The sequence below is a fragment of the Antennarius striatus genome, chromosome 1 (assembly GCF_040054535.1).
Source record: "Antennarius striatus isolate MH-2024 chromosome 1, ASM4005453v1, whole genome shotgun sequence".
NCBI lineage: Eukaryota > Metazoa > Chordata > Actinopteri > Lophiiformes > Antennariidae > Antennarius > Antennarius striatus.
This window is the reverse complement of record NC_090776.1, coordinates 21,634,691-21,656,290: the sequence shown is the minus strand read 5'-3', so window position 1 is coordinate 21,656,290 and position 21,600 is coordinate 21,634,691. Positions and strand designations below refer to the sequence as shown.

General features: G+C 39.1%; 1 protein-coding gene across 1 annotated transcript; it reads left to right on the top strand.

The window, feature by feature from the left end:
* Positions 1–140: 140 nt before the first annotated feature.
* On the top strand, positions 141–20,816 carry LOC137597129 (disintegrin and metalloproteinase domain-containing protein 10-like). The gene is made up of 16 exons (XM_068318098.1): positions 141–519; positions 3,589–3,739; positions 7,597–7,715; positions 8,607–8,765; positions 12,389–12,489; positions 12,704–12,862; positions 13,103–13,195; positions 13,342–13,525; positions 14,630–14,793; positions 15,727–15,910; positions 15,992–16,142; positions 16,257–16,440; positions 16,544–16,658; positions 16,788–17,008; positions 17,138–17,264; positions 18,175–20,816. The coding sequence occupies exons 1-16, from the start codon at positions 468–470 to the stop codon at positions 18,282–18,284; spliced, it is 2,274 nt and encodes a 757-aa protein (XP_068174199.1). The 5' UTR covers positions 141–467; the 3' UTR covers positions 18,285–20,816.
* Positions 20,817–21,600: the final 784 nt, after the last annotated feature.

Below are 21,600 nucleotides of genomic sequence, written 5' to 3'. Positions count from 1 at the left end.
ATGATATTAGAACTTTAACTTGCACCCCCCACCCCCCCCCCCCACCACACACACACACACTGTCGACAAACCCGGAAGTCGTGATTTTGCGGAAGTAAACAACCTACAGAATGATCAATAAAACACATTAGCAGTGCTCGTTTCATGCTAGGTCTAGGATTTTTCATCCAGACATATGTTGTTGTCGTCTCATCAGACTGCATCGCTGTTTCGGGTTGTGTATTCATGATTTATAAAGTTCACAACAGCAGACAGATGGGTGTGCCGAGGCTCTCTTGGCATAACACGCCGGAAGGGAGGAGTACCTGTCTGTCGGTCTAAGCTGTCTGTCTGACGTCGGGTTTCGAGCCGGTGGCTGCGATGGGAACCACCTAACTAGGAAGGGGAACACCTTATAAGTGACAGAGGAAGAAACTATTAGCTTAGTCGCTTAGCTAGGTTAAAGACGGTTAAAGGGGGCTATCGACATGTTATTTTTCAACCTCATTCTCTTGTTTTACTGCCTACGAGATGTCACAGGTAAGTTTGTCATTGATTCACTGAAATGGAAAGTACTCCCTGATATTCAGCGGAGCTAATGCTAATCGGATCGGGCAGTTGTACTCTGACATTTAACTTGCTAGCTAGCTGGCTAAAGATAATTTAACTTCAGTGATCGTGACAGACAACCATTGATCAGGTTCATTAAGTTTTGTATATGTAAAGACGCCACTTTTTAATGGAAAATATCCATATCTGACAGTTCTGAGTGCTAAAACAACATTACAATATTTATGACAAATGATGAGGTTAAATACAAGACTGAAATGATCACTGGCGATGGTGTAACTCAGAAATATCTACTGAAGCTTTACCTTTGTAAAATTGAACTTTACGTGACAGTAACGTTACTGTAAGACAGTAAGTGACTAGACAGATATATGATATGTGCCTGCAGCGTTTGACAGATTCAGCATCTGTTGGAAGCAAATCTGTAAGCTAAAATTATCTCCACTTCCCTCCCTTGACTTGTTGTTCCCCAGCTGAAAAGTTTGTTTTGGTGCACGTTTGAAACAAAAGTTCCACAAGTCACCTTCGGGTGGGTTAACATTCCATTTCTCTTGCCACCCAAAAAATTTTTTAGAAACTGCTCAAGCAAAGCATTTATACTGTCTTTTAAGAATGAATCATAAGCTCACAGTAGGAAATAATCTCAAGAATAACTTAAAGTGTAACAAGTCTAAATGAAGAACATTTTGATAGTTTATTCTCCAGAGATGCTTTTATATTTGAGCACCAACTAGAAGGTTTGATGTTACATTTTTCACTTCACTTTTTTGTCAGTCGCTACTGATAAATGGAAGCTTTTTCATTTTTTTGCTGAGATGTCATGGTTAAGCGTTGCATGTTGACTCTGTTTTCTGTGAAAGTGCTATGATTAATTTTTAAATATAAGGAGTCATATTATTGTAGTGATTCATTGTAAGGAATCAGATGACTACCTTTGCCAAATAGGTTTTTTTCTGTCATCAGTGTCTGTTTGTTTAGCAGCAACATTTTTTAACTTTACATTTTAATGAGCCATGTGTTCTTCAGTTTGTATGTGTTCTTCAGCTGCTGTTACTTAGCCTGTTTATGGTGATGATATGTAGCTGCACACTTTCTGGAGCATTGAAGCTCTTTCCTTATCCATTATCTGGATTAGACTTGCTATTGTTGGTTTTCAACCAACCCACTTACTGTTGTTTTTCCAGTACCATAGGATAAATGATGCTGTAATGAGACATTTGAGTTGTTCTGAGCTGTGGGGCGTCTGATGTGTTGTGTTAGCCAGCCTAGCATCACTCAGCATGAAAGGTAATGCAAGGCCCAGCTCTGTTGTGATCCACGCTGTTACCACCTTCTCAGTTCCTGTCAGCAGTTTCCTGTTCAAACAATTACACATCACTGGGTCACTTGAGGCTGCAACACATGTGCAAAAGTCATGATCAAACACACTTCTGCTATTGTTTTTCCCGTTGTTGCTGAACACTAGTGAAGACATTTTGATAGTTTATTTCAAATAAAATATATCATATTAAACTATGAAGTATCATGTCGTACATTTCATGAATCGATTTTTGAAATAATGCTGTATATTGCAGTTTGTATGGTGTTTACATTCTCAAATAGTCAGGTTACACCAGTTACCATGATAACAAGCCCATCTACTGTGCATGTGAAAACTCTGATAGTAATATTTATATATAATTTAGTATACTATAGCTACCACATGCTTTTATGCATTTGTTTTTTTAATGCTTTGAGAGGATCAATGGTGTTGCTTATTTCCAGAAATATCAGAATGAATGCAAAGTTATTAAGCACGCCAGCATCAAACTGTCACGTTGCACAGTAATTGAATTGTTGTACTCGACTGAAAAGGTTGATCTTTGGCAATCTGAGCTTGTAGAGTTTGTTTTTGTAAAATTCAGTATAATGTGTTATTAGTTACTGTAAATCTAATCTCAAAGGTGCTCTAGTTGATTTTCAGGTTGTTTGTTGGTTTAGTCTAGTTTACTGTCATATTTGCAGTTTGAAAGAAAGGCTGAAGAAGCTGATGGGTGGAATATTTTCTGGCTGCATACATGGACAAGTTGCTACTAGCCCACGACTAGACTCACCCATTAGGAGAGTTGTTACTTCAGTTGCATGAAGGAATTCAAGATGTCAGATTAACAGTTTTAATTCAGTTTTCTTGGTAATCTTTGAAAGTTTTTATAACTATATTAGTTCAAGTGCACATGTCAGATCAGGCCCTTGCAATTGACTTCGTTACTAAATGCTGTTTTTTTTATAGTTTAGATGATGGCATTCCCTATTATGACTTAAAACCTTCCACAGATATTTGGCTAGGAGTATTCTGTGCCACTTCATGGAGGACCATTAGCATTTAAACCTCCTGTAATCAATCCAGTCACTGTTCTTCGAGAATGACATACAGTAGTACTGAAACAGAGCCTTGGTCACCTGATGGGCATCACATGCTCCTCTTTTGTGCTTTAAACTGACTTTCATTGTGTTTGTAAAAAGGACAAAAAAATGGTCTGTATGAAAGCCAGCAGGATTACCTCTAGGCCGGGTCACATCAATACATGAAACAAGCCTGTTTAACATGTCTAACCTACCATGGTCCATTGACCTTCAGTTGTTGTGGATGATTTTAATTTAGATGCGTCAGTATCATGTCACATTTGTCAATTTTACATCACTACCATAGCATTTCCAAACACTTGAGTAGAACAGAGTCATTGTTAATCTGTCCTTTTCCTTCTGTGATGTCACTTTCCTTGCTTTTTCCTTCTTGACGTATGTCTTATTAATCTTTTTTTTAATGTGTGTTTAAAGATCATTATTTACTAAATTAATCAATACACAATCTATCTATTTTCAGTCTTATGGAATGCTAAAATTAATTTGTTTTCTGCAAAAATATACAATGCAGTCTCTTGGACCAGTCTGTTATGTCTGTCAGATTCTGCGGGAATCGTAGTAAAGAAACATTAGATTAATGTTGGATTTTTTATAAATTGCTGAAAAAGAATGTTGAGCTGTTGAATTCTCTTCCAGGTCAGTTTGGGAGACCCTTGAACAAATATATTCAACATTATGAAGGTTTATCCTATGACACTGACGCCCTGCACAACAGTCACCAGAGGGCCAAGAGGGCACTTTCTCCTCAGGACAAGACCTTGCAGCTGGACTTCCATGCACATGGAAGGTTAGTTTCAACACGAGCAAACAAGCCGTGTCCTTCCCATTGTTTACCCTCTCTTTGTTCTGCCCTAATCTCTCACTAAACTGCTTGAATTCTTGTTAATATTTGTATCAGCTTCTATGTTGTAGCTATAATCCTAAAATACTATGAAATATTTAAGTACTTAATTGTTAATTTAAGTCTGAGTGTAAAGGCAGTCCTTCGCTAAACTTGTTGATTTCTGTTTAGATAACTAGCCGTATGTGAACGTTTAATAAACCCAAGACACTTAAGGATTTCATCATGTGTTAAGTGTGTTTTGCACCTGGTAAAAATAAAACCTGCCACTCTGCTTGTGCAGGTTTTCCTGGGAGCACCAGCGGCAGCCTTGTGGTTATTTGATTTTTGCAGTCTGTTATCACATCCGTCCTTTCTTTAACTTCTGATAGTGGAGATCCTTTGTATTCAGTTCCCTTCTTTGAAACTCTCTTTTAAATTGCATTTACTTTGAGCTGAATCCTGTTGAAGGCAAAGCTATCTGAGCACAGTGATACCATTTGTGTTTTGGAAACAATTATTTTAGGCAAAGGTACAAACACAGTAAATTCCGTTTTTATACAGTGTGCATTCTGTGTTTATTCTTAGCAATAGGAAATGCCTTTCCATTTCCCTTTTTGTTTCAATTTGTGTCTATGATTTGCTCATCATTTTAATGTTTTGTAAGACTGAAGAACATGACATTGACCCTAGAAGTATCTTTTCAGCAACTTTCCTCTGCATTTGTTTTTACCACATCTGTTTCATGTACTGTAAGTTACCAAGGCCCAGTTAAACAATTCCCTTTTTTTTCCATTTGTGGCCTTTCCTGTCATTGATACACTTAGGTTAGGTTAACACAAGCACTGCATTTATTAGCCAGGAGCAGCATGTCTGAGAACTGTGTAGCATCTTTAAAAAGACAGAGAAAGTAGAGAGATGTGCATCCAATGTGCGTTTTATTATTGTGTCATTATTGCAACAGCTTTAAGAGCAATATAGACCGCTCAGGACTTTAGGTTCCTTCAGATGAGATACTTCGTAAAAATGCATATAGAACATTTAGAAGCCACACCACCAGATAGGTATGTACCACTGTTTAGGGAGTGTGTCTGTAAAAAGGTCCTGTTTCATTCATATTTAATGCATTACAGGAAGTTGGACAAGCTGACAGTAGTTGCATGAAAAAGGAGTGGGAAAAGGAATTGGAGAAGATATTACAAGATTCCCCATGCTCCACTAATGCTAGACACTGTTTAGACCCAGTTTACATTTTTCACAGACTACGATTGAAAGATATACTTTCAACGCAACTTCAACTTCTTTTCCAATGTTTACTTTGTGCAAAGAAACTTATAAAAGACAAAAGAGGAGCACATTTGTAAGCCTGGATAACTGCACTGCTTGATACCCCCCATCAGGAGAGAATCCGTTACCTCCTTATGAACAGTTTCTCTTGCTTGGTAAGGTTGGAAACCCCAGATGTAGATATAATGAGCTGCAGTTTTGCACTTCTAAATTGCACACCCATGAAGAGAAAGCAGGAAAGTTTGTTTTGTTTTGTTTTTTAACTCATGGAAGTGAACTTACGTCACAATCATTTGTGTTTCGTTTGTCACATGAAAAAAGTCATTGTATCCATTCAGTCTCACAAAATGGCTATTTGAAAAAAAGCCTGGACTTCTTAAGTCACCTGTTAATAAATAGTGTTTTTTTTTAACACTGCCTTTAATTTCTCAAGGACTAATAAATGGCTGTTTGTCAAATAGAATCGACCAGGTAGTCCCCAAGATATGAACATCCCACTGACGAACAACTGTAGATACGAACAACTGTGTGCCGCCATGTCATGTCAAAGAGTGGCGCAGTGTGAGCGCTGTCGCTGCACAGCAAGGTGGTTCCCGGTTCGAGTTCCGCTCTCTATAGAGTGTGTATGTTCATTTTTTTAATAGAATTACTGATGGGGTTGGGGTCCCCCTGTAGCAGCTACGTGACGTAGGAACCAATGTTGGGTGGGTTAGGATTCTGCCCAGAAGCAATCACAGCTGAACTCTGAATATTTGCTATTTGTCGAGTTAACAGACACATTTGATGAAGTGAATCTACAATTGCATTTTGAGGTGATTTAAATGCCTTTACTACTCTAAATACCAAAGAACTATTCCCTCAGACTTATCAGCTTGCATTCAGCTTACGAACAGCCTCTTGGAACCAATTGTGTTCGTAGGTTGAGAGCTACTTGTATTGAGGAGGTTGGTAATAATATGCATGTGCAGATTTTGTGCACCTAAATATCCAAATCCATCCACTTGGAGTGGCTGTTCCCTTAAATTATGGAATTATGGAAGTGTTCGATGCTGTGATGATTTAAAGGGGACTATTTGGTCTTCATGGAGGTATGACCTCAGTAAAAATGTGGTAGTTATGCAGTCATCCCCTCTTGAAGAGAATGAAGCTCAGCGTTTAGAACTGTTGTCTGTTATCTGCTGCAGACATCCTGTAGGCTAGAGGGAACTCCTTTTCTTTGAGCTGTGCATAGTGTCATGCTTAAGTCAGTATTTTCAGGATTTGGGATGCATCTGAATAATTCATCTGTCAGTGGCATCCAGTCAGTAGCATCGACTATCCACAGCCTCTTCCTTTCTGTTGCAAGTCATGACTTATCTGCAGGTTTTCTTGTCTGAAACAAGAATCTGTGATTGTCTGTCTGTCCCAACTTGTAAACTGTTTGAGCGTGTGGGATATTTTTAACTGCTTTTTCTTGTTGTCAGCTAATCTATTTTATATGCTTCTAATTTTAAGTCGCTGTCTTGTTTGTTGATTTTTGACTCAATTCAAACTAATTAAGCCTCTGTTAATTTTTTTTTCTGTTGCTAATATTTTATCCAAAGCAAAATGGTGTTATGATATGAATGCCTCTATGGTGATTTGATAGAGGCATTGATGAAGGAATGAGGTTATATTAATTGTTATTAATAATAAGGTGGAGAGAGGCCAGCAAATGTAATGGGTCTACCAGGATGAATAACAAGCAGAGGAATTTGTTCTAGATCCATGCCAGATGATCTGTGTCATGTTTCAGTATCCATTCCATAAATTTAGTTTTCTTTTTTTTCAGGTTTATTTCCTCGTTTATCAGTCTCTTCCTCTCTCTTGTCCTTAATTGTCCTTTTTTTCAAAGCAAAATAATACAAATATTTATAATTAACCAAGTCAGTATGTTGGCGTAGAATAGATTGCCAGTCTTTCAGGTTGGCTCATTTTGGGACATGAGGTGTCCAGTACTTTGTGAACATGCCTCCTAAATGAGTTAAAATTGATACAAAACCACTAAAAAAACCAAGTGATGACACTCAATCATGCTTCAGAAAAATATGTTCCTGTCTTGACATGGCTGCTGTTGGATTATATGAGGGTATTATCCTGTTGACAAAAGAACACGTGATTACATTCTTCTACCGCGTTGTGGAATGTGCATAAAACACAAAACCATCCTTTGAGTTGTCTGGAGGAAGCTTAGCAGCTGGGGGCTACAAGTCATGTGATTAGTAAAGAAATTCATGATGAAGAATTTTTCTCTGAACATTGGGTGTCTGGGAAGCTTGAGGATCTTGTGGACCTCATGTGATGCTTGCCTTTTTGTTTTTGACATCACAGATAGAGGATTACAGGACAGAAGGATTATAGAACAGAAGTGTGCACCAGCAATCATGTGGTATTTTGACATAATGAACAGAGCAGTACAACAGTTTAAGGAAGCTCAGTAGCAATGCTGCATTGTAAATAAATTTTGTTTGTGAAATGACATTAATTTTCATTTTCCTATATTTTTCTTCTATATTTAGATATTTCAACTTGCGGATGAAGAGAGATGCATCTTTATTTTCCCCCGATCTCATCATTGAGGTGTCAGGAGAGGAGACACCCATAGATACATCACACATTTACAGTGGTGAGGTCTTTGGTAAGTCAGCTGATTGCACACACCACATACTGGATGGACGTTTAGCTTCATGAAGGGTAATCCAATTATTTATTTATTTCTATTTCTATGAGCATCTGAAGGAATCAACCTGAGTTATCTCTTCTGATTTCTTCAGACATGTCAAGCAAAGGAGGCCTTTAAAATGTGGAATATAGAATAGTGTGTGCGTGTGTGTGTGTGTGTGTGTGTGTGCATGCCTGTGCGTGCTTGCATGTGTACTTGCAGGTGTGCTTGTGTCCATGTGTGTCTCCTTCAAGGTACGAGTAGTTACAAACATTTGTAAGTCGGATCTTTGTAAGTCGGTAGTCCTCAAAATACGAAAATCCAACTTACGAACATTGGTGGGTAAAAATCACCACACGCTTGCCATATCCAGTTACTCTAGTTCTCCTGTCTGCTGCAACCCATGCTGAGCAGCATAATTTAAACGCCCTATTAAAGTATCAGTTGTGTTCGTAGGTTGAGGACAATGACTATTTATTTATTGACCACATACAGAATGTTTTGTGTGTCAGTTTCATTGGTATCATTGATTGAGATGCATTATCTGACGACCTGTAAGTGAGACTCGGCAGTGAGTTTTCTTGGCATTGCTCAGATGCGAGCACTTTTAGCCTGGCTATCAAACAAAGAGCAGAAAAGTCCTGATTTCATTGGGTCATCAACCCTGGTAAATGTATCTGATGTAGTAATGTTGTGAGTCTATTAAAGAAAGTTAAGCACAAAGGACGTTTTCTGTATTTGTCCACTGTTTTTGGGCCACCTGTGTTAGATGTGATGTCACACAAACATGGAAAGAGGGAGTTTAAAAGAAAATTTCTTCATAGACAGATATGTCTATGTTCATCCACGTCTGCTTTTGTATTTCAGGTGAAAAGGGTACACTGACCCATGGCTCTGTGATTGATGGGCGTTTTGAAGGATTCATTAAAACTCATCAAGGAACATATTACGTTGAGCCCTCTGAGAGGTACCTCAAGGACAAGGATGTTCCCTTCCACTCCATCATCTACCATGAGGATGACATCAGTAAGTACCTGCCATTGTACCGACTTTACTTATCGACTCTAAGATCTAGATATAATTCAAGAGATGATCAAAAGAAAATCCAGGTAGGTGGTACGTTATGAAATTGCGTCATTCTTTAACTTTCAATTTTATTGAACTTCCTTTGAAGAGGTTTGTGAGTGATGGATTGTCTTGAGGGCAGCATAGTCTGCATTGGCTAGTTTGTAAAACGTACATAAAGATACATTTATTTCTTAAAAGTGTGTTGAGCATGAACCTCTGGTTTATGTATGTCCATCCATCCATTCATCTTCACCCGTTGTCAGGTTGTGGGAGCAGCAGCTTTAACAGGGATCGGTAAACTTCCCTGTCCCCTGCCACATCAACCAGCTTTGACTGGGTGATCCCAAGGCATTCCCAAAACAGTGTCGAGATGTAATCCTTCCACCTGGTCCTGGGTGTGCCAAATAGCAGCTTAAACAATGAATCCTGTCATTGTCATCTTGAAATATGCCCGTGCCATAAGGTTTTCCTGGCACGTCCAGCTGGGAGGAGACCTCGGGGCAGACCCAGGACCAGGTGGAGGGATCATACCTGTATATCAACACTGGCCTGGGAACGCCTTGGTATCCCCCAGTCAGAGCTGGTGGATGTGGGAAGTTTGACGCTCCCTGTTGAAGCTGCTGCCCCCGTGACCCGACAACGGATAAGGGGCGGAAGATGGATGGACGGATGGTTTAGGGAGCAGGAGACATCATTTTGATACATGGATTGGAAACCACAGAGTCCAGACCTTAACCCCATTGAGAATCTTTTGGATGTGCTGGAGATGGCTTTGCCCAGCGGTCAGATCCCACTATCATCAATGCAAGATCTTGATGAAAACATAATGTATCACTGGATGGAAATAAATCTTGTGATATTGCAGTAACTTATTGAAACAGTGTCACAGGGAATGCATGCCTTAATCAAAGCTAAAGGCAGTCCAACAAAATATGAGTGTGTGACTTCTTTTTGGTAGCAACTATTTTGGCCAGGCAGTGTATGATTCAAATGCTAATAGGTACAACCCTCGTAGAGAAAGATTATTTGCCATTGACAGATGGCTTCGTGTTTGGAGCATTAAAAGGATACAGAAGCCCAATTTATTCCAAACAAATGGACTATTGGTAAAAGGCTTGACCAGATTGACAAGCTCAGAGAAAGTTGTGCTTAAACATTATTTATCCTAGAAGTATGAGAGGAGTATGACTCTGCGTATGCATGATTCATAGCTATGGCTATGGAAAGCTTGCAAGTAACTGATAAATGCTTAGTGTGGAAACAGAAAGCCTTCCCAATTTTTTTTCCACAGGCAGCTCTAGAAGGGTTTTGATTACATTTCAGGCAAGCAATGAGCAGTTGTCAAAAGATAATAAAATAAACAAATCACCAGTAGAAACACTATTCACTGAGACTCCTGATTCCAGTCAGTGAGTTTCTTTCCAACCCCACCCTGACTGCAGGCTGAAAACACAAGTACACATACAGGCAGGTCAACTTTTTTAAGCTGCTGAAGGAAACTTCAGCAAACGTACATAAGGGTATATTTCAGAGCTCCAAGAATTGTTTCTAATGAGGTGATAGCATGTCATTCTGTAAGTATTAAAGAACATGAAGTTGATTAGAGGGAACAAAACCAATTGGCAGTGGTTGAAAGCATTGTTTCCATTCCACAGTTTTAATGAACCATTAATAATCTTAGTAGCAATGTTAATAATGAACCTTTATTGACCTTTTCAAAAAGTACAATGTTCTGAAACAGTATGTGTATACTGTGTGTTGAAACAACATACTCACAACCTTAAACATTATGTCTTGATATTTTATTGTAATTGAAACAAACAAAAAATTAAAAAAACAAGAACAACATCCAGTGTTTCCCCTACCATTTACTTAGAGAAGTGGTCCACCCCCTTAGTATGGATGCATCCAAACAGAAAAATCAAATACTTAATATGTGGGTTTTACAAGATGGGCAAACGTCAACCCAAAAATCAAATCTGGTGAAAAAATTTGGTGCTATTCAGTTTTAAGTTGCAGAATTTTATTTAATAAATGTGACATTGTTATGCAATTTCCTCCGGGATTATTAAAGTATCTATCTATCTATCGATCTATCTATTTGAGCATGGTCAGTGGTGAACTCCACCATTGTGACTCAGCAGAGGACTGTGTCTGATCCCGTTCTGTTTTTGTAGCTGCTGAAACAAAATGATAATAATGAGATGTGCCACAGATTTAAGTTTTGTCGCTGAAATGTGTTTAGTTCATGCTGAAAAAGAAGGCATACGTATAATAAGACATATGTATAAAAAGAAGTGATTTGCAGAGCCTGTTGCTGCAACATGTTCTTGTCATGGAAATGTTTTCTTCTCTTTTCGGCTTTTCCCTTCAGGGGTCGCACTGATCTGAAATTGTAAAACCGGATTGTTGAACATTCTCTTCAAAGGGATCGTTTGGGGTTCATTCCATTTACTATTTAAAATTCAATGTAAATGTAATTTTTAAAAAAAATCCCCATAGGGAAATTAAGTCAATCAATCGATCAACCTTTGTATTTGTATAGCGCTTAGTCACACCAGCAGACATTTCAAAGCACTTTAACAGACAGAGAAACCCAACAGGACCCTTCAGAGCAAGCATAAGCAACAGCGGTGGGGAAAAACTCCCTCGTTGAGGAAGAAACTCCAGACAGGACCCAGACTCTGGAGGGTGGTCATCCATTGTGACCGATTGGGTGGGAAAGGAAATACAACGGTGACAGAGACAGAGCAAGGAGAAGAGAGGGAGTAGCAGATAGGCCAGATAGAATTTGCAGTCATCATCAGGTTGTAGTTGCTGAAATGGGGGCCAGATTTCCAGGCCTTTGGATTTCCTGTCTTCTATACTTGTTACCCATCTGGAGAGCAGAAGCACATAGACAGCGGCAGTATCTAGTTCTAGTCCACTCTAGAACACACTGTTAGTTAATCACATGCATATATATAGTGGCTACAGGCCCGTAATGCACACACACTCAAGGAGCCTGTAGGCATGCAGTTAAGGGGGAGGTAGGGTGACGGGCAGCTCCTTTGTGGTGCGCCCTAATGAGCAATTTATAAGGGGGACAGCACCTTGCTCAAGGGCGCCTTGGCAGTGCTCAGGAGGTGAGCTGGCACCTTTTACACTCCAAATTTGCTTTTGCCCGACACGGTTCTTAAACCGCTGACCCTCCGGTCCCCAGCCCAAGATTTGGTAGACTGAGCTACTGCCGCCCCAATGCAGGTCATACATTGCATTCAAATTCAAAAAACTTTATTTATCCCCAAGGAACATGTAAGGGTAAAAGAGAAAATAAATTCCATTAGTGAGTAGAAGCTGATCATGGGTAATATTGTCCTCCGTTCAGACAGAAAGTTGAACAAATGCTATGAAAGAGACACTGTTGCTAATCAGACAAACAAAACCAAGTCAAATCTAAAGCTCGTCATATAGCTATGTTTCTTCTTGCAGTTGCTCACTCTGTTCCACTTTCTCTTGCCTGCTACACATGATTCTAAAGAGATCCATGATGCAGTATAAGCTCTTCACAATCATTCCTTTATCGCCCCTCTATCTGCCAGATTATCCTCATAAGTATGGCGCAGAGGGTGGCTGTGCTGACCACGCTGTGTTTGAAAAGATGAGGAAGTACCAGGAGTCTGGAATGGAGGAGCCAGCAAAAGTAAGTGCTAACATCACCACCACAAAGCCCCTTCTGCACAAAACTGAACACCAATGGTCAATGTTCCTCCTTAAAGCTCAAGTGACTACCTACTAAAAATCAGCGATTTAATGAAGCCGTGCATCTTGAAGTGCAAATAAGTGAGGGGTTACTGTGCTTTGTTATCCCCAATCCATCTTCCCTTTTTGTTCCTGACAGTTGAGATTTTTTTCAGGGAGTGAACAGTGTATTGGACGAGGAGATCTCCCACGGTCCTGTTATTCTGAGGAGTAGGAGAGCAGCAGCAAAAGAGAAGAATACTTGCCAGCTCTTTATCCAGACTGACCACCTTTTCTTTAAATATTATGGCTCAAGGGAGGCTGTCATTGCCCAGGTATGTACCTGTGTATCGAGAACTGAAACATTAAGAGGTTTCTGTGTTGAGTGAAGTCAGATCTGCCATGACCTGGTTAAATGAGACCCTTCACAGAGAACATGAAGAGGCTCTTGTGTCTGCTGAAGCAGATGTAAAGTCTGTAAAATCCTGTTTCTCCAAAATGTTAACCTCTAATATCTAAATTGCTCTGTGCTGCATATGCATTACTGCTAATGTCAAGGATCAATTTCTCTGCAGATCTCCAGCCATGTAAAAGCCATTGACACCATTTACCAGGCCACGGACTTCATGGGCATTCGTAATATTAGCTTTATGGTTAAAAGGATCAGGGTAAGTTGAATGTCACCCAAAAGTGGCTTGAAGCTCAAGTGAATGCCATTTTTGAGTCTGTCACACAACCAGTTTATGTCAGGTTTACATGAAGTGAGGTTTATCCATTCTTACTTCCCTTCCGAAATTGTTTCTCATGTATGCAGATTAACACGACAGAGGATGCAAATGACCCAACTAATCCTTTTCACTTTGCCAACATTGGAGTGGAGAAATTTTTGGAGCTTAACTCTGAACAGAACCACGATGACTACTGTCTGGCATATGTCTTCACCGACAGGGACTTTGATGATGGGGTTCTTGGCTTGGCTTGGGTTGGGGCTCCTTCAGGTTGGTACACAATCCAGACATCCACACACACTAGACCTATACTAGACTGTACTAGACCACGTGACTACCTACTGAAAATCTGCGATGCAGTGAAGCGAGGCATTTTGAAACGCAAACAAGCGAGTGATTACTGTATAATGTATAATTGAGCAAGAGATCGTTTTGTATGTTAAGACTTTTTATGATCCCACTAGAGGGGCCTTATAAGGTTACATTTGTCTGTATGTCCGTCATTTGCCCATCTTTTGACCATCATTTGCCCACATAAAGGGAAATAGTAAATAAACCACCAACAAAACATTTCTCCACAAAAGTTGCTGAAAACAGAAGTTCTTTTTTATAGCTGATTTTACAAATTTTATAAAATGAAAACATAATTGCAAATATTTTATTTAATTCTTGCTAAAAGATCCCCTAAAGCCTACACAATGATTACGTCAACAGTCATCTGTAAAAAAAAAGTGTCATTTTCTGCTCGGATTCAAAATGAGATTTCCGAGAAGATATTATTATAGCTGTGTAGTTCTTTCCTCACAAATATGCCATGCCAGAATAATATTTAAGAAGGATTTTCTTGCTATTCCTTTGAATCACTCCAGGCACCACCACAATAATACAAGGACTACTTCAACAAGAACAGTTAATCAGTACAGGAAAAATGGGAATGCTAAAAGAATCCATGCAGTGTCTGTGACAGAAAGGGATTTAAAGTGTTTTGTTGTGCTTTTTCAAGTGCATCTTATTTTCTCCATTTTTTTATGTACCGTAATTCAAAGAAAAACATGAAAGGCTAGGATGTAATAGTTTACATGCTTTGGTCAAAACGACCTGAGATCACTTCGATGATAGATTTTTTTTGAAGTATAATGCTTCTTTGCTCTCTTATGTTGTAGTTCTTCACATAGCTACTCTAGGTGATTGCATTTTTTAAAAATATATGCTACGTCTTTATGTGTGTGTTGGATTTTTTTTGCACTGGGAATCAACAAGCTTTTTTTTTAAGCTGAAAGATCCTTCTTGATTACCATAACAGTTAATTAGCATTGCTCTGAATTCTAAATTGAATGGAATGACAATCTATCCTTTTTTCTTTTCCTGTCACAGGAAGCTCTGGGGGAATTTGTGAGAAAAGTAAACTATACTCAGATGGAAAGAGGAAGTCTCTGAACACTGGTATCATCACTGTCCAGAACTATGCCTCCCACGTCCCTCCAAAGGTTTCACACATCACATTTGCCCATGAAGTTGGACACAACTTTGGATCTCCTGTAAGTACTATATGTTTCATTTCGCTGCCCTCTCCCTTTCTTAGCTGTACAAAAGTTTATTTGCAGCTCCAGTGTTCTCGTTAGCGTGCTTCCTTGTGTCTTTGACGCATTTTTTGACGGGGACGCACAATTATCAGACAATGTGTGTCCCTGGGATGCAAGCTTTAAATACCGTTACTTACGTTAAAAAAATCGATTATACCTTTTTCAGCAATATATTGTTGGGGAAAATTGACTTCCATTCAACAGAAATATTAACAATTTATCCATTTCTCTACTTGCATTTCAAATCCAGAAATTGCCATTATGTTTTGATCTTGCGCGAGTTTCTCATCACGAGGCTCACCTGCGTAATTCAGTTTTGTTAAAATTGACCAAACGGCAACATGACGTCTGTTTGTTTTACACGGCTAAATATCAGCACCCAAGACAAAATAATGATGGTGCAGCTTACAAAAATTTGTGTTTGGAGAAGGCTCTTTCAGCTTGGTGCAGTGTCCAAAGGAGAATATATTAATTAAAGGCAAAGAAAACTATTGAGTGAAAAGCAAGAGTGGAAAAAAAAACTATTAAATCTTTCTTTATTTCTAAAAGTTTTTTTTTTTTTAAAGAATGACCACCAGGCTGTAACATTTTCATAAAATTAATATGTAATTTTACTTTTTTTCTTTTTACTTATGACAGTTATGATGTTATTTATAAAATCATTAAAATTAAAAAAAATTTTGCTTTTATATTGCACTACGGGCAAAACCCAATGCTTGTGTACAGCTTCTACTTATATTCTTTTGGGATACATAAACGTCATTTTGGGATGCACAAATTTTTTTGAAGTGCATCCCAGGGATTCACTACTTTCTTGAGGTAAAATGAACTCTGAGCTCTATGTCAAATCTGTCTGCTCTGTTTACTTACTGGACTGCTGTTTCACAGCATGACTCTGGGATCGAGTGTACCCCTGGAGAGTCTAAGGCACAGGACAAGAAAGAGCAGGGCAACTACATCATGTATGCCAGAGCCACATCAGGAGACAAGCTCAACAATAACAAGTTCTCCCTCTGCAGCATCCGAAACATAAGTGCTGTTCTAAATAAAAAGAGAGATGATTGTTTTGTTGGTGAGTTCTATCTGCTGAAGACATCGATCCTACTCTATGTGTGTGAGAGAAACTTTAATCATGCTGTGTTGGTGTTTACAGAATCTGGCCAGCCCATCTGTGGTAATGGACTCGTTGAAGCTGGAGAACAGTGTGACTGTGGATATAATGATCAGTGTAAAGACGTTTGCTGCTACAGCGCCAATGAAGAGGAGGGCAAAAAGTGTAAACTACGACCTGGCAAATTGTGCAGGTTAGATGTGATGAACATGCATTTGTGCACAGTAATCTCCTCATATACATATTAGAACTGTAATAAACATCAAGGTTTTTACCACTTATAGAATTTTTTTTTTAAATTATGCAGTCCCAGCCAGGGTCCGTGTTGCACATCAGAGTGCTCATTTAAGGGCACAAATGAAAGATGCAGACTGGAGTCGGAGTGTGCGATGGAGGGAAGGTGCAATGGAGCTACCGCTTTGTGTCCCGCCTCAGAACCAAAGAAAAACTTAACCTCTTGCCATTCAGAAACACAAGTCTGCATCAGTGGGGTACGGTACCATGAACCGCTCTTCTGCGGTTCCATGTGTGTTTTGCATAATTGTTGACATTGTATTTTTATGTTAAATTATTTAACACACCTGTTTGGGTCAGGTGTGCTCGGGTTCCATCTGTGACAAGTATAATTTGGAGGTTTGCACCTGTACCAGCAACGATGACGGCAAGGATGAGGCAGCCGAGTTGTGCCACGTCTGCTGCATGGAGAAGAGTGAGTGACAGACACAGTAGTAATATTTAGCGGAGGTTATGTGACATAATATCAGCCTAACTTTGTCATTTTGAGGCTAAAAGACTGCGTTATTGTTAACATGTCTAATGTCACTTCTTTTGCCCTCAGTGAACCCTGCTACCTGCAGTAGCTCAGGCTCAGACAAGTGGGCCAGATACTTCAACAAGACAGTCATAACGCTGCAGCCTGGCTCACCTTGCAACGACTTCAAGGGCTACTGTGATGTGTTCATGAGGTGTCGTCTGGTGGATGCTGATGGACCTCTAGCAAGGCTTAAGAAAGCCATCTTCAATGCAGAACTCTATGAGAATATTGCAGAGTGGATAGTAGTAAGTGTCTCTCCAGTGGAGCCAACATTCAATATTTGTCTGCATAGTAACACTAATCATATGGAATCACGATGCACGTGCTGTTTGTCTCTTGAATTTAGGTGTCCTTTAATGTAACCTGTTTTTCAGGCTCACTGGTGGGCAGTGCTGTTGATGGGCATTGCGCTCATTATGTTAATGGCTGGCTTCATCAAGGTCTGCAGTGTCCACACCCCCAGCAGCAACCCCAAACTGCCACCACCAAAGCCACTGCCAGGTACAGTACATCGTCCAGCCGTCCATCTATCCATTCATTACAGCTGCCATTGAGATGGATTAGAAAAAAGGTGTGAAACTATTTTTCACCGAGGGCCACATCAGCATAATGACTGCCCTGAAAGGGTCAGATGTAACTAATAAATGTTACTAAATGTAAGTCAATGCAAAGAAAAATAAATGTAACTACGTAATGTTAAAGAACTCTGAATTTATTACTTATTCAATTGACAAACATTACATTTGCATAGAAAAAATATGTTTGCTTGTTGCTCTGATATAACATAAATCCTTTTAATTTGTCAGGTTATTAAACCCACAGAACTCCATCAATCAAGGATCAAACTATCCCAAGCGAATAAAGAAAAATAACATCAAATACATGTTACGACATTAACTTTATTCGAAACATTTTTGTCAGAGTTAAAATGAGCCAAAGTACTGCATTGTGGGGGGAAATCTAGTTTCGGTCAGAGCACACTTTTGACCAATTTATTTTTAGACACTCTAATCTTTTATGCTCTCGCGAGCCACAAAAAATGATGTGGCGGGCCACATCTGGCCCCCGGGTCTTGAGTTTGACACATATGGATTAGAACCTTCTTGCTGTGGGGTGTCGTTACTAAACTCTGTACCACTGCTGTGAGCGTTGCACACATTTAAACTCCCTGAAATCAGCATTATTCTCAGTAGATACAGTAGATTTTCAATCTGATCAATCTTCTTCAGACATATGTCAGAGAGAGCAAATGCAAAAAGCATTCCTAGCTCATGGTTGTTTATGTTATTACTACGTTGGCCTCATCTTTTATCCTGTGGATATTTTGTTGATAGTTTATTAAAAGAGCAGCATTAGTTACTCACATCGGTCATGTTTTTTGGACCCTTACTGACATGTTGTTGCTTTTAAGGTACACTGAAAAGGAGAAGACAGCAGCACTCAAGCCAGCCGTTACAGGGGCAGCGCCAACACCGACCACACTACAGAGAGACCTATCAAATGGGACACATGCGGCCCTGAGAGTACACCCTTTGCCTTGGTTCTTCTTTGTGCCTACAATGGGAGCACTTCACTCCAAAGAGTAACCTTTACCACATATTACAAAAGTCAAAAACTTGCAACTGGATTTATTTCACCGGAGAAAGCCTGAAAGGCTTTTCGCCCGAAAACTCATTCAGCACCTGTGCTCTGAGAGGCAGGTTAACAGTGGTTCCCAGAGCTTTTATAGATAATAATTTTTCAAAGAACAGACAGGAGGAGAAATTCTCTTGTTTCTGTTATGTGGTCTTAAGTTTGATTTTCTTTGAATGATTTTTTTTTCTACCAGAAAGGAGGACAGAGAAGCAGCTATTTGTTAGCAAACGTCCACTGTTCTGCATCTGTTCTGTCCTATTGTGTCTTTCTTCTTGGAAATGCTGCCATCATCAGCACCAAAGCAAGACTGCATCTTAACAATAAGAGTTGGAGGAAAACATTTTTTTGCCTATATAATTAGATTTTTTAAAAAGCATCATTAAAATGAAACCTTTTTATTGTTAAACCATACATTTTTCCATTGTGTGCAATTGTACAGGTGTCACAGTAGTTTTTCTTTCTTTGTTTCAAATAAAATTAATTTTATCTCTTTATCCACTTACTCAGGATGAATAAAATAACAGCAAATGAGTGTATTTACAAGATGACAGCATGTTTATTTCAGGGTGATGTCCCTCCTGGCTGAAACCCATACAGAGGTTTTATGTAACTGCAGAGGATGGGGAAAAATTAAAAAAATGCCTTTATAGATATGATATAATATATAGATATGTCTTCATAGATGCTCATGCATCCAGGTAATGTATATCCCAAAGGCTTGGATAGAGGGACCTCCTTTTGGTTTTGAACATACTTCACCTGTCATCCAAGAGGAACTGAGCTAAAGAAGCTTCGTAGACGAGTCATGAAACACCTTCAGAGCTGTAAAGAAGACTAGTTAGCCTCATGGAAGCCCAAAGAGCCATCTGTTTCTGTGTCTTTCTTATAGTGATGTGGATTTCACAACTGTGTTTGCATTAAGATTGTGTTTGGGTGAAGTAAACGGTGAAAGCCTTTTATTTTTAAGCTAAACTATAGCAACAACAAATCTATGTATATAAGAAATTTTTGAGTGTCCTGATGTGAACGCCCATATTTTACTTCTGTTCGTCATTTAGTTTTCACACACTGGAATATGTTGAAGTTATTTGGTAAAAACCACTTGAAGTCAGACTTATCGTCTGGACCTCTGTAACCAGATGAACCTGCTAGTTTAAATTGTGGGTGTGGATTTCATTGATTTTTTGTGAATGTGGAGCATTTGAATGAAATGAGGTAAAAGTAGAGCTTCTATATTTTATAGTTGCTTTTGCTGTCAACAGACAATTAACATGAACAGAGAAAACACTAACTTTGTGTCATCTGCCCATTGATGTTCTTTTCTGTCAGTCACTGTTGTCTCATGGAACTTTGTTACCTTGCTACACTCTTGGTTTGTGTAATTACACTAAAATGTGCCTATTCAGATCATTGTGACTGAAGTTGTTCCAGTGTCAGGTCTGTGCCAAGACTGAAACAAAGAATGTGGCAGAAGTTTATCAAGTTATAAATCTGCACTTCTTATATTGGGTAGAATCACATTGTAAATTATTTGGTAACATGATAATTGCATGAAAGGTAAGCAATTATTGAAATACAGCCAGCAATGCATGTTTCTAAAGATGGAAGCTTCTTCGATATCTCCTGATTTCTCATATTTAGTATTTGGTAGATATTCTGTATTACGTTACTATCAAGACAACAAATCTGGCTTACTTTAAATTACAGTTGTTTCCATCCCAGTTACAGTTTGGTAAACTCCACTGACAATGTGTGTCCAGTGCTGAAAATTCTTTTAGGATGGTTAAAGTCGGTGGCTAAAATACAAACTGGTCACTGTTTTTGTGAATTTTGGTAAATTTCACCACTGGGACGAATAAAAGATTGTCTTATCAGCTGCAGATTGTTGCTCATTTCTGTGCAAAAGTGAGGATGTTGAATTATCAATCAGATTCTATGCACCAGAGAACACACACTGGTCTTCATAATGAAATGCCTTCAGTGTTTTGTTTTATGTGGGTACAGAATTTTGTCATGTTTCTGTAGCAACTTATTGTTGTGTTGCTGGTCTGCGGCAAAGTTTCTAAATAACTGAACATGTAATCCACCGTTGCTTTTATTACTGATTTTGTCTGTCATTTTGGTGCTGTGCTTTTTATGATGCCAGAATTTAAACTGTACTTTTCATTATTTTTGATGAATTTGTGTGTGTTAGAAACAAGTGCTTTCATCTTTATCTTTTCTGCTGTTGGTGAGAAAAGGACAGGATGCAAGGGGATAATGCTCTAGGAAAATATTCATTTCTATCTCATGTTGCTGTGATGTTGACAATATGTGCACTGAAGTGAAATGATGTCAACGAAGAATCCAAAAAGGTATAAAGAACTACTGTAAAATTAGAATGTGTCCTTTAATTTAATAAATATGTCTCCACCTATATATTTGAATAGGCTCACTTGAAAACCTCACGCTGTCACATTTTTTGACTCCACCCACTACCTGTCAATCAAGTGCCCAACCAATCACGGTGCATCTGCCAGGAGGGATCACTTGAACAATACTGGGATGCTCTGCCTGCATGAGAGAACTCTGATGGAGGTCGTCCTCTAACAGTAACGGCGTTAATTTCCACACGTCCCGGTCCCGAGTTGTTCTGCTTATAAACATGTTGATCAACGCACTTATGTGGCTAAGTGTGGGCATGGCCTGATTCAGGTAGTGGTTAAGGCGGGTGTTTTTGTAAAGCAGGGAAAATATTGTCAAAAAAAAAGAAATCACGTAAGACCTGCCACAGTGGACAAAATTTTTAAAAAATAAAAACCAATGATATGACCCAAGCATAATCACTGGCTATTGAGAGTATTGAGAGTTGACGTAAGAATTTAGCCCCGCCCATTCGCCCGGGAATCTTACTTTCCAGTGGAGATGCAGTGGAACAGTCTACAAATTTCCTCCTGGTGTGCAGTGCTATACGGTCAGTGGAATTAGTCAAATTTGCTGAAATAGTTTAGAACTGGTGTTGTGAACTGCGCAATGTGACATTAAAGAGCTGTGGTGAATATATGGCATACTGAGCGCTTGTTTGTTGCCTGGACTGAACAGTGAATGTGTCGTAAATTAACTAGCTAATGTTAGCTAGTTAGCTAAGATTAGCTTAGACGGTAGCTAAGACGTTAACTAGTTAGCTAGCGTCTTAGCTAACGTTAGCTAGCTGTCTTTGGTA